Source organism: Balaenoptera acutorostrata, chromosome 14 (assembly GCF_949987535.1).
Source record: "Balaenoptera acutorostrata chromosome 14, mBalAcu1.1, whole genome shotgun sequence".
Lineage (NCBI taxonomy): Eukaryota > Metazoa > Chordata > Mammalia > Artiodactyla > Balaenopteridae > Balaenoptera > Balaenoptera acutorostrata.
The window spans coordinates 74,842,332-74,855,779 of record NC_080077.1 but is presented as its reverse complement, the minus strand read 5'-3'; the positions used below and the strand labels follow the sequence as shown (position 1 = coordinate 74,855,779).

General features: G+C 35.6%; 1 protein-coding gene across 5 annotated transcripts in view; it reads right to left on the bottom strand.

Moving 5' to 3' along the window:
• Positions 1–13,448, bottom strand: part of SNAP91 (synaptosome associated protein 91) — a 157,165-nt gene that overhangs the window by 10,687 nt on the left and 133,030 nt on the right. For all 5 annotated transcript variants that reach the window (XM_057527741.1, XM_057527739.1, XM_057527740.1 and 2 more), the window contains 2 exons: positions 7,916–7,946; positions 6,904–7,015 (listed from right to left, as the gene is read on the bottom strand). In XM_057527741.1, the coding sequence (XP_057383724.1) occupies positions 6,904–7,015; positions 7,916–7,946 (143 nt within the window). The remainder of the gene's footprint in view (positions 1–6,903; positions 7,016–7,915; positions 7,947–13,448) is intronic.

Here is a 13,448-nt window from a genome sequence, read left to right as displayed (position 1 = left end):
TCAAAAAAAAAAAAAAAAATAGAAGGGGAACATTTTCTAATTATTCTTTGATTCCAGTATTACTGTGATACCAAAGCCAGACAAGGACATCACAAGAAAAGAAAACTACAGACCAAATCCTTTACAAACATTGATACAAAAATTCTCAACAAAATACTAGCATACCACATCCAGCAGCATATTAAAAGAATTACACACCAAAACCAAGTAAGATTTATACCAGGAATGCAAGGTAAGCTCAATCAATGTAATATGTCATATTAATAGAATATAAGAAAAAAAGATCATCTCAGTAGATGCAGAAAAAGCATTTGACGAAATCCAACATCCTTTCATGTACAAAACAACACTAAATAAACTAAGAACAGAAGGGTAATTGCTTAACCTGATAAAGGGCATCTGCAAATAACTAATGGCTAACATCGTACTTAATGTTGAATGACTGAAAGCTTTCTCCCTAAGAACAAGACAAAGATGTACTGGAAAGTCTAGTCAGGGCAATTAGGTAAGAAAAAGAAAGAAATAGTATCCAGAAAGAAAGGAAGAAATAAAACTATATCTATTTGTAGATGATATGAGCTTATATATAAAAAATCCTAAAGAATCCACACACAAAAAAACTAACAGAGTTAATAAACAAGTTCAGCAAAGTCACAGGATACAAAATAAATATACAAAAATCAATGTGACATTCACCTTACACTAGCAATGAACACTAAAAAAATGCAATTATAAAAAAATTAATTTACAACAGCATTAAAAACAACATACTTAGAAATAAATTTAACAGAGAGTATAAGACTTGTACACTGACAACTATAAAACATTGTTAAAGAAATTAAAGAGGACTCAGATAAATAGAAAGATGTTCTCTGTTCATGGACTGGAAGATAATATTGTTAAGATGGCAATATTTCCCAATTTGCTTTACAGATTCAGTGCAAACCCTATAAAAATTTCAACTGCTTCTTTTGGAAAACTGGACAGTCTGAACCTAAAATTTATATGGATATGCAAGGGACCCAGAATAGCCAAAACAACCTCGTAAAACAAGAACAAATTTGGAGGACTCACACTTTCTGTTTTCAAAACTTACTACTAAGCTACATTGATCAAAACACTATGGTACTGGCATAAGAACAGACATATAGATCAATACAACAGAATAGAGAGTCTGGAAATAAATCTATATATCTATGGTCAATTGATTTTTGAGAAGAATGTCAAGACCAATAAATGAAGAAAAATCAGTCTTTTCAACACATATTTCGGGGATTAACTAGATTTCCACATGCAACACAAAGAATTTGGACCACATATGAAAATGAGCCTAAAATAGGTCAAAAACCTAATGTAACAGATAAAACTATACAACTCTTAGAAGGAAATCTGGGTGTAAATCTTTAAGACTTTGGATTAGGCAATGGCTTCTTAAATATGACACCAAAAGCAAAAGCAACAACAATAAAAGTAGACAAATTGGAGCTTATCAGAATCAAAAACTTTGTGTGTTAAAAGATATTACCAAGAAAGACAACTCACAGAATGGGAGAAAATATTTGCGAATTATGTATCTGATAAGCATCTGGTATCCAGAATAATAAAGATCTCTTAGAACTCAACAATAAAAAGACAACCCAATTATAAAATGGGCGAAGGACATGAACAAACATTTCTCTGAAAAAGGATATACAAATGGTCAATAGGACATGAAAAGATTCTCAGTATCATTAGTCATTAAGGAAATGCACATGAAAACCACAATTGAAACCCTATGCATTGCTGGTGGAAACATAAGATGATGCAGCTGCTGTGAAAAAGTTTGGCAGTTTCTCAAAAATCTCAACAGAGTCACACAAGTCCTGGCAATTCCATTCCTAGATATGTTCCCAAGAGAACTGAGGACATATATTCTTACCAAACTTGTATACAAATAACAGAATCATCTTTCATAATAGCCAAAAGTGGAAACAACACAAATGTCCATCTGTTAATGAATGAATAAACAAAATGTGGTTTATCCAAACAATAGAATAGTCAGCAATATAAAAATGAAGTACTGATACATGCTACAACACGGGTCAACTTTGAAAACATTATGCTAAGTGAAAGAAGCCAAAAAGCCAGGCACAAAAGCCTCCAAAGTATATGATTCTGTGTATATTAAAAATCCAGAATAGGCAAATCCATAGAAACAGAGTAAATTTTTGGATGTCATGGGATAGGGAAGGGGAAAATTAGGAAAGACTGTGTTCCTTTTTGGGGTGATGGAGATATTCTGGAATTAGAGAATGGTGATGGTTTTACAACATCAAAAATATACTAAAAATCACTGAATTATACACTTTAAAGTTGTGAAAATGGTGAATTTAATGTTACATAAATTTATCTCAAAAATTTTTAAAAAGAAAGAAAATCCAAAGGGTAGCCGAAAAACCCACCCCGCCCCCAAATGCTTCTTTGGCATAAGGATGATTTTGAGCTGATTATTTTGAAGAACAGCAGGAGAAACTCTGAAAACAGTAGAAATTAAACTTTTGTAAGGGACATTTAGATTTATAAAGGAAATCTTCACTTGTAAGGGTGTCTCCTTCTCCGTACCGGGAAGAGAAGGATGACTAAATCACAAGAGAATCTTATCAATGGAGAAGTCACTGACTTAAATCTACATAACAAATCCTACCTTTGTTGACCCTGCTCTTCCTGGTAACCTCCCCACATCATTCTTTCTTTTGTCTTTAGCTGAAGATGGTATATTTAAGCCAGTGGCTTGGGCCACCTTGGGGAGTTACTCATGTTTTTCTCTGGGTATCTCCCTGTATATATGAGGCATATATGTTAATAAACTTCTGTTTTTCTCTTGTTCATACGTCTTTTATTACAGGAGTCTCTACTAAGAATTCAGAAGGATAGAAGGAAAGTTATTTTTCCTCCCCTACAGAAGAAGTATTATACTTCAGATTCACTCTACTCATCATTTCAACAGGTTAGGTGGTAGGCTATTCATAGACCCAGAATTGCATATTTTATCAGAATTGTACCATACAATAATAACTGTATTTACAAGAATTGTATCATTAGGACTTAAGACTGTGAAAGAAAAAAGCTACCAAAATAAAATGAACCTGCAGATAATCCTGATCAGACAAATGGGTCAAAAAATTTAAAGAGTCTAAGTTTGTCATTTTGCTCAAACGGTAGATTAACTCTTAATAATTTACTCCCTCAGTATTATTTATCCTAAGGTTTTACAAGTTGTTTTCTTTTTAAACACTCAACAAAATGTTTCACCTACAGGCATATAAAGATTAGTTGTTTTCAGGGGGAGAACTGTGGATTCTGTGGCCTCCTGCAAAATGCACATATTTCTGAGTTGCAAGTACCTTCCTAGTTTGTCTGATGGAAACTTAACAGGTCTGTTGTGCTCAAAACTAGGAATGAGTAACCCTCTTGATGGCCATGATGATATGCCAGTCCTGCTAAAGGTTTTTAGATATAACTTGGGTTCTATGGTCTGAAAAACTTTAGAGCTGCACCACCAAGTAAAAGCAAGGCTACACCTTTGTTCAGGAAGAAGAGCTTTACAGTAAATGGAGTAAATGGCAGTGAATTTTTTTTTTTTTTTTTTTTGGCCTCGCCCTGTGGCCTGCGGGACCTTAGTTCCCTGACCAGGGATTGAACCCGGGCCCTTGGCAGTGAAAGTGCAGAGTCCTGACCACTGGACCACCAGGGAAGTCCCCAGGCAGTGAGTTTTTACACAACTAAGTGAGGGTTAATAATGATAAAATAACTGCATAGGACAGCCTTCATATTATTACCTAAAATGTTAAAGAAAATAGACAAAAGAAATAGGACTACATGTAACTCTGCCCTCCTAATAAATTATTTCTGTTGTTCTAGTTTCTCTTTCCACAGCTGCTGTGGACACTTTATGCTAAAGCCTACTGTCTTTAACTTTCTGGAGTTTCATTATGAACAATGTAAAGTTTTTCTGCTTCATAAACAAAAATAAGGAGTTCTGGGGTTTAAAAATACGAGAACATTAATCTCAGTCTCAGGGATGGTGCCTGACAATCAGATCACTGGCAGCCTTGTGGGCCTGAAGAAGCAAGAGAGTTGTTAATTAAGTATCTGATGAATTCTTAACCTTGTATGGTTAAAATCTTCATCTCAGGGGAGGTGATGGCCAAGGAAGCTCTCCAATTCAATACCGTTTTTAAAGGACTTCTCCCTTGTTCCCCTTCTGGGGTAATGGTCTCATTACTTAGCAAACTGCCCCACATACAAACCTGGGCAACCAGTGTCTTGGTGTGTTTGTTCACAATTATCCCCAGTTGTGTGGATTCTACCTGAGACTTTTCTTTCTTGTCTTACTTTCCATCCTCACCTCTGGCTCCAACCTTTTTTAAATTTTTAAACCTACAGCTGATCTGCCAGATGCCAGTATTCTCATCGCCCTTCCCTCCATGACTGTTTTGAAACTAACCTGTTAAAAAACATTAAACAGCTTTATCCTGCTGATAAGGGCAACAATACTAAAATATAAACTTCTTAGGACTGCAGATAAGGTCTCTTTAATTTTGCATAGAACAGAACAGAAAAATTAGTTCTTTTAATTTGGTGATGATAATATAAATTGTGAGCTTTCATGTCAATATGCAGTATTAACAGATTTATGAGATCCGTTCTAAAGAAGCTTTCTCTTTCTTTAGGGATGTTATTTACATTTATTGAATCTCTCTCCCTCTACCCCCAACAACGTTTTTGTATTTAAGAACAGAGTGCAGCCGAGGGATAGACTGGGAGTTTGGGGTTAATAGACACAAACTATTATATAGAGAATGGATAAACAACAAGGTCTTACTGTATAGCACAGGGAACTATATTCAATATCCCATAATAAACCATAATGGAAAAGAATATGAAAAAAAATACGTATATGTGTATAACTGAATCACTTTGCTGTACAGCAGAAATTAACACAACAGTGTAAATCAACTTTATGTCAATTAAAAAAGAAAAAAAAAGAATGGAGTGCAGCTGCCTAGGCCCAGAGTGCTACCTGCTTATGGTCTCAGCATCTATGTGGGCCACCAGGTACCAGGCACATGCTTGGGGTCCCAGGGTAATAATTATGCTCCCTTTCACCCTTAAAGAGCCCTAGTTTGGGGAATAAATTATATGGTTATCCTGGGCATAGCTCAGTTTAAGAGACTGGTAGCTTTCTACTAAGTATCCTTTATAAAAATTAAAATGGAACTCTATTTATAGCTAAATACAAAAATGGCCCTCTTAAGCATTGTTTCTAAATAATGAAAAGAAAGATTTGAAGAGGTAAATATCCATATATAATAGGCAATCTTCTCATTGTTATCTTTTAGAAATCACTTCTTAAAATTAAGTTCGTTCAGACTTTGAACTCACCAAAGGCAGAGAATATCAGTCCTTGAATTTCCTGCTCTCTTACAAACACCAGGGGGTGGAGTGGGCAGACCAGAGGAAGTGGGTTTTGAGAACCAAGTCTGAGCACAGAATGTATTTTCCTATAGAAACTACGGTATAAACTGTAGTTCAATTAATACTATTAGTACTGTTTAGTGGTAAATTTTGATTCAAGAGGCCTTTTTCAGATTGATTTGAGCTTATTTTTATTTATAAAATCGTTATGAAACTGTCTATGTGTAAAAACATTACTATGTATAAAATTGTTTAAAAGAAAATGTGTTCTTGTACACACTACTATATTTAAAATGGATAACCAAGGACCTACTGTATAGCATAGGGAACTCTGCTCAATATTATGTAACAACTTAAACGAGAAAAGAATTTGAAAAAGAATAGATGCATGTATATGTATAACTGAATCACTTTGCTGTACACCTGAAATTAACACAACACTGTTAATCAACTGTACTCCAATATAAAATAAAAAGTTTAAAAAAAAAAGAAAATGTGTTCTGAATTCAAAAACTCAGATATTTAAATAAATTTCTGGAACACATCATTTTTAATGGAGTCTATCTAAAATGTTTATATTCTAATTTACATTAATTCACTTCCATGCATGCTTGTTTGGCTGGGGTTGGCAGGTGATGGTTAGGAATTAATTCAGGCAACAAGGAGAGGATGGCATCAAGAAAACCTTAGAGATGGGTGAATTAGACAGGTGAAGGTGTAAGCAAAGGTGAAAAACTACGGGTGAGCTGGGGAAACAGTAGCTAGCCTAGTTCTGCTAAATATGGGGCATATATAGAAAAATAGTAAATTTTGCTATCTTGGAAACGTACTTTTTGTGGTGGCAAATCACACTAAGTAATAATTAAGTCTTTATTTCCAGTGATATGCTCTTTCACAGAGTGAATGGTGGTATTAATATACTGATGGAAATTTAATATACAGAAAAGAAACCTATTTAAATTTTATAGAAAAGATGGTGAAAGTCGTTTCAAATTGAAAAAATGGTGAGAAGAATCCATAGGGTTTTAAAATGAAAGTTCACTTACACAATAGAAAACTGCCCAATCTTTCTGGTAAGAAAACAAGTTTTCATTACTTCTTATGGCCATCAGGAAATTTGGGCAAGAAATGTGGTAAAAACACAGAGAACGATCAATGATATTACATGTTTTGAAGCATCATTTCCATAATTGTACAAATAAAGGACTAATATCTGAAGAAGCATAAATACTATTTTGAAATAATTAAAATAAAAAAGATAGGTCATAATCTTTATTAAAGTCAGTGAAATTTGCATTTTGGTAAATATGGCATCTTGCTCCTATTTCTTCAATGTGGGTGAAAAAGTACAACGTCAGTAGCAAAATTCAGCAACGCGGACCCTGCTCTATACACTTGGAAGCTGGCAAAGTGCCCGCGCTGCCCTGGCCTCTGGGGGCTACATACCAAGGGCGCACTGGGTGGGACGCCTGCTGACCAGGTGGCAGGGGCTACTTTTGGCTGCCAGTTGGCTCCCCCAGTCAACTTCTTCTCTCCGGCATTCCACTGAAGATCTCCCCTAAAATCAAGCATGCAAAACAGACAAAGAGACAAACGCACAATCAGAAAAGAATGGTGTGTGGCTCACTGAATACGTTTATCTGGGGTCAGAAGCAGTCTGTTTGGGTCACGCGGTAATAAAGAGAACAGGTTAAAACAGATAGAGGAGGCTTACCATATCTCACCTAAGAGACCTTAAGAGCATTTGACAAAAAAGCAAAATCAATTAGAGTTTAGACCTCAGGGATGACAAGAATTTCCTGTCACTTCTAATGGAAAAATGTGCCACAAAATGCAGCTGAATTCATCACTGGTTACAAAAATGCCAAATAAGTATATCATAAATACTGTGTATCCTTTGTTGAATTGAAGATGAATCCATAATGGCACTTTCTGGATCTTACAGGGTTCAAAAGAAGGCTTCACATAACTATGTCACGACTACAACCTGCCTTCAAGTGACTGTAGGATTACATCTACTGTTAAATGCATCCCGATTTCAGAGACGTCGAAATATGCATCTAAAAAAAGTGTACGTTGTTTGTCATTTTTACTGCTCTTCCCTAAAACTGACCCCCATGAGACTGTTTTTAAAATCAACGTTAGTTACGAAGATTATAATGAATCTACAATTTAAAGCTACTAAAGTATTCAAACCACAATTCCCAAATATTTCTAGATATACTTAGTGACAATATGGAGGCCGAAATCGATTATTCCTTCTCACTGCAGAGCCAATAGTTTGGAGGTTCCAATAGAATAACAACAAAAACAAAAACTGGGAATGACATAAAAACCAATTTTGCAGTTACCTAGCCTGGGAATGAGTAATTACTCCAATGAGTGCACTGTCTGATAGTCTCAAATAAGTACAGATACACTTCTCATAAGAAAACCAGACAATTTCAAAAACACTTACTTTTTGGACGTGGTACCAGAAATTCCAAGATCTATAAATGGATAGAAGAAAAAAAGAATTTAAACCTCTATACTCAGCTTAAATGATATGACATTTAAAAGAGCAAAGAATCAGAGGTCTAGAAAAAGTCCATATTTTGCCTACAAATGACTGCATTTAGTTTTACAAAGGAGAAACCACGTTAGGAAACATATTCTCAAGTCTAACATTTTCTTTCACTTCACGTTATTCTTAAGGATCATACTTGAATGTCAACTGGTGTCCAGAAAAGAGTGAACGTAGCAGGCTTGAGACTGCTATCTTAGGAAGGCCCGTGTGGCCGGGGACCTGGCTAATATAAATTGTTCTCTACACTGAGATAAAAGTTTTCCTAATGATAAGCGTGGATCACTGTATCTAAACTGTACAAGCAAGGTGTATGCTGAAAATCTGCTTTCCTTCCACGAGACTGATATTTTGGTACATGCTAGGCAGAGTGCCTACAGGATTAGCATCCAATAAAAACCTTGGATGCCAAGTCTCTAAAGGGCTTTCCTGGGCAGGAACATCCTATGTGTGGCTGCATTTTTGTGTGTTCTTCCCCTCAAGGGGAAGAGAGAGCATAAGGAAGTCCATGTGTGGATTCTTCTGGACTCTGCCTGTGTCTATTCCCCTGATGATCCAGCTGTGTATCCTTACTATGCTGCTGCAATAAACCTTAGCTGTGAGTACAGCTACGCGCCGACTCCCTTGAGTCCTTCTAGCGAATCTACAAATATGTGGGTGGCCTTGGGGACTCCTGACCCAACGGGCTTAATCATTCTGCTCTAATCTCAATTCATTTATTATTTCAGCAAATATTTATTGAACCCTACATATGCTAGGCACTGTTCTAAGCAGTTGGGATAGGTTAGTTACAAAAACAAAGAGCCCAACCCCAGAGGAATTTGCATGCTGATGGGGTGAGATGGATGATAAAACAATAAAATAATAAAAGAGTATACAGGCTGCTAGAAGGTGATACGGCAAGCCTACGGAAAATGGAAAGCAGGGTAACGGGGAGCTGGTGGGGTAGGCTGAGAGTGAGGGGCAGGCAGGATTAAATAGGGTGTTCAAGGGAGGCCTCATAGGGGTGAAGCTTACGCAAAGCTGAGCAGAGATCTGGGGGAGAGCTTTCTAGGCATCTCTGCCTAGTGGTAACTCTATGTTTAACATTTCCAGAAACTGCCAAACTTCTTTCCATAGCAGCTGCCCAATGTTACATTCTCACCAGCAATGTTAGAGGGTTTTAATTTTTCCACATCCTTATCAAGACTGGTTATGATCTGTCTTTTTCATTATAGCCATCCTAATGGGTGTGAAGTGATATTTCACTGTGGTTTTGATATGCATTTCACAGATGACTGATGTTGAGCCTCTTTTCATGTGTACATTGGCCACATGTATATATTCTTTGGAGAAATGTCTTTTTTATTTATTTATTTATTTATTTATTTATTTATTTTTTAGAAATGTCTTTTTTAAATCATTTGACCATTTAAAAATTGGGTTGTCTTTTCATTATTGAGTTATAAGAGTTCTTTACTTATTCTGGGTATTTCACTGTCTTGATGATATCCTGGGTAGCACAAAAGTTTTTAATGCTGATGCAGTCCTATTTATCTTTTATTTTCTACTGTTGCTTGTGCTTTTGCTGTCATATCTAGGAACATTATCTAATCCAAGGTCATGAATATTTACTCATAAATTTTCTTCTAAAAGTTTCATCATTTTGACTCCTACACTTAGCTCTAGATTCATTTGGAATTAATTACTTTGGGGTAAATAAAAAGTCTAACTTCATCCTTTTACATGTGGATATCCACTTGTCCGAGCACTGTTTGTTGAAAAGGTGATTCTTTTCCTCTTTTCCCATTGAACTGTCCTGGCACCTTTGTTGAAAGTCAACTGACCATAGACGTGTAAGCTTATTTCTAGACTGTCATTCTATTCCACTGATGTATATGCCTATTCCTATGCAGTACCACTCATCTTAATTACTGTAGCTTTGTAGTTAAGTTTTGAAATCATGAAGTGTGAGTCTTTCAAAATGATTCTTCTTTATTCAAAATGTTTTGGCTTATTCTGGCTTCCTTGCATTTCCATATAAGTCTTAGGTTCAGCTTGTCAATTTCTGTAAAAAAGCAAAGCTGCAATATTGATAAGGAGTATGAAGATAAATTTTTTTTCAGTTTTGGAGTATATTTTCATTAATAAAATATTTACTTATAGTGAAATTCAGTGGGACTTTTTTGGGGGGTGTTGTACGTTTCTATAAATTTTGACAAATACATGGCTTCACGTAATCATCACTACAATCAGGATTCACAGCAATTTAATCACTCAAAAATATTCTCTCTTTGCAACCCAAACTTCCCCTTACTCCTAACCCTGGCAATCACTGATATATTCCCTATAACAGTTTACCTTAACAAAAGTAAACTGTATAAGTGGAGTTACCAGTATGTAATTTTTTTGTGTCTGGCTTCTTTCCCTTAGCATAATGTATTTGGGATTCATCTGTGCTCTTGTGTACATCAATAGTTCATTCCTTTTCATTTCTAAGTAGTATTCTAATGAAGGGGTTTACCACAGTTTGTTTATACATTTACCCAGTGAAAGACATTTCGGTTGTTTCTGGCATTTTAAAGTAATACTCCTATAAAGATACATGGACACGTTTTTGTGAGAATATATGTTTTCATTTCTCTAGGACAAGTACCTAGACATGCATTTACTGAGTCATATTAAGTACAGGTTTAACTATAAGAAACTGCTAAACTGATTTCCATGGCAACACCATGTTGTATTCCCACCAGCAAAGTGTGAGAATTCCAGAGGCTCCACACCCTTGGTAAGTACAAAGTATTGTCAGCTCTTCTCTTCTTTTAAAAATTTTAGTCATTCTAATGGGTGTACAGTAAGATGAGACTTCTAAAAATATCGATACAATTCACAGATCATAAAATTCATACTGTTAAAGAGTAAAATTCAGTGCAAAAAGTATGTTCACAAGGTGGTGAAATCATTAACACACTCTAATTTCAAAACATTTTCATCACCCCAAAGGGATCCCCATCCCCATTAGCAGTCACTCTGACCACTACTAATGTACATTTTGCTTCTAAAGATTCCCCTGTTTTGGACATTTCATATAAATGTAATCATAGAATAATGTGGCTTTTTGTATTTGGCTTCTTTCACCTAGCAAAATATTTTCAAGGTTCATCTTCTTTTTATGGCTGATTAATTATTTTACGAATGTACCACATTTTGTTTACCCGTTCAACAGCTGATGGACTTTTGGGTTGTTCCCACCTGTTGGCTGTTATAAAAATTGCTTCTGTGAATATGTGTGTACAAGTCATGTGGACATATGTTTTCAATTCTCTTGGATGTATAGCTAAGAGTGAAATTGCTGTACCACATGGAAACTATGTTTAACTTTTGGAGAACTGTAAACCTGTTCTCCAAAGAGGCTGCATCGTTTTACATCCCTACCAGCACTGTGTGAATTCTAATTTCTCTACATCCTAGCCAAAATTTGTTATTATCTTTTTGATGATAGCCTTCCTAGAGAGTGTGAAGTGGCCTGTCATTGTGGTTTTGATTTGCATTTCTCTGATGGCTAATGACATTCAACATCTTTTCACATACTTATTGGCCACCTGTGCTCTTTTTTTGGAGAAATATCTATTCAAATCCTTTTCCGATTTTTAAATTAAGTTGTTTTACTTTTTATTATTGAATTGTAAGAGTTCTTTATATATTATGGATACAAGTCCCTTATGAGATATATGGGAATATTTTCTCCCATTCTATGGGTTGTTTTTCCACTTTCTGGATGGTATTAATTTGTAACACAAAAGTTTTTAATTTTGACAAATTTTTATTAATTTATTTTTTCTTTGATTGCTTGTATTTTCAGTATTATATCTAAGAAGCCACTGCTTCATTTAAGGTCATAAAGACTTGTACTTAGTTTTTTTCCTGGGAGTTTTACAGATTTATTTCTTACATTTAGATCTTTGATTCATTTTGAATTGATTTTTGTGGATGGTATAAGGAAGAGGCCCAACTTCATTCGTTTGCACGTGGCTATCCAGTTATCCAAGCATATTTTTTGTAAAGATTGTCCTTTCCCACTTTGAATGGTCCTGGAATCCTTGAAAAAATTGTTTGACAATATATGTGAGGTTTATTTCTGAGATCTTTATTCTGTTCTATTGGTCTATCTTTCTATCCTTAAGCCAATACCATTTGTCCTGATGACTGTAGCTTTGTAGAAGTTTTGATATTGCAAAATGTGACTACTTCGAACTTGTGCTTCTTTATCCAGATTGTCTGGCTATTTCTCAAGTGGGTCTGCTTTCTTCAGCTGAGATAATTTTAAAAGTGGTTGCCACCTGAGGGATGTGTGCTAGTGGCACTTTCAGCCCTGGAGGTATAAAGTCTTTATTTCTGAAGGAAGATCTAGACAGTACCTTATAATATTCAGTAAAAGCAGTTACTACTGCAGACTATCCATCAGTAAGATGAAATTTTAAAGTAGGAAGAAATATTCAAATAACCTCTCCGTGGGTGTCATCAAAGCATTTTCATGAATGTCCAGACCAAGGACAATGAATGGGAAAAAAAGTATGTCCACAGGATAATGCATAGGAAAAAAGGTCTGTCTCAGGGATCTGCTAAATTTTTGATATAGTCTTGAGTAAAATGAAAGGTATCTGTGACGGTAAACCCATTCACCTTATTAAAAAATTAAATTCAGAGTTTTTTAAAAAAGGCAATCTTTATAATAGCTGCCCTCATCTCCTAGGACCCTCTCCTTCACTTATCCAGCTCTAGCCACTAATCTCATTGGTACTCCTTGACTATGCCAGGCAATCTTCTGCCCCAGTGCTTTTGCACTGGCTCTCTCTTTTGCCTGCAAATATTCTCCTTCAGATATCCATATGGTTAATTCCTTTACATTCAAATCTTTGCTCAAATTTTACCTTCTCAGTGAGGCCTACTCTAACTCCCACTCTGTAGGACTCACAATCCCTCTTTGCGTGTTCTATTTTTGTCCTCCATGGCACTAGAAAATTTATTTATTTGAAAACATTTAATGTTTGTCTCTGCCCTTCTAAGCACCTTACGAATAGAAATTTATACCTGTTTTGTTCATGATTTATCTCTAGAGCCTGGAAGACCGCCTCGTGCTCAGTAAATACTTGTTCAATGAGTAACTGAAACGAACTTGGATACTCAATTGGTAAGTACACTGCATTTAAGCTACTCTATGTTATTTCCAAGAGAAATAAAAAATTAAGTACTTCTTAAACATAATACAGTGGGTTTCATACTTGTACATGCTCTCTAATTACACCTTCGGTAATTTAGATTAAAAGTGTCCTGGGTATTGCTTGGGAGACAACGGCATAGTGACTGTGTATCTTCCAAGGAACTGTACTGGGTAAAGCACTAAGAATTTTTCTGTCCGCTCCTTGACACACTCGCCTGTAAGTGAATC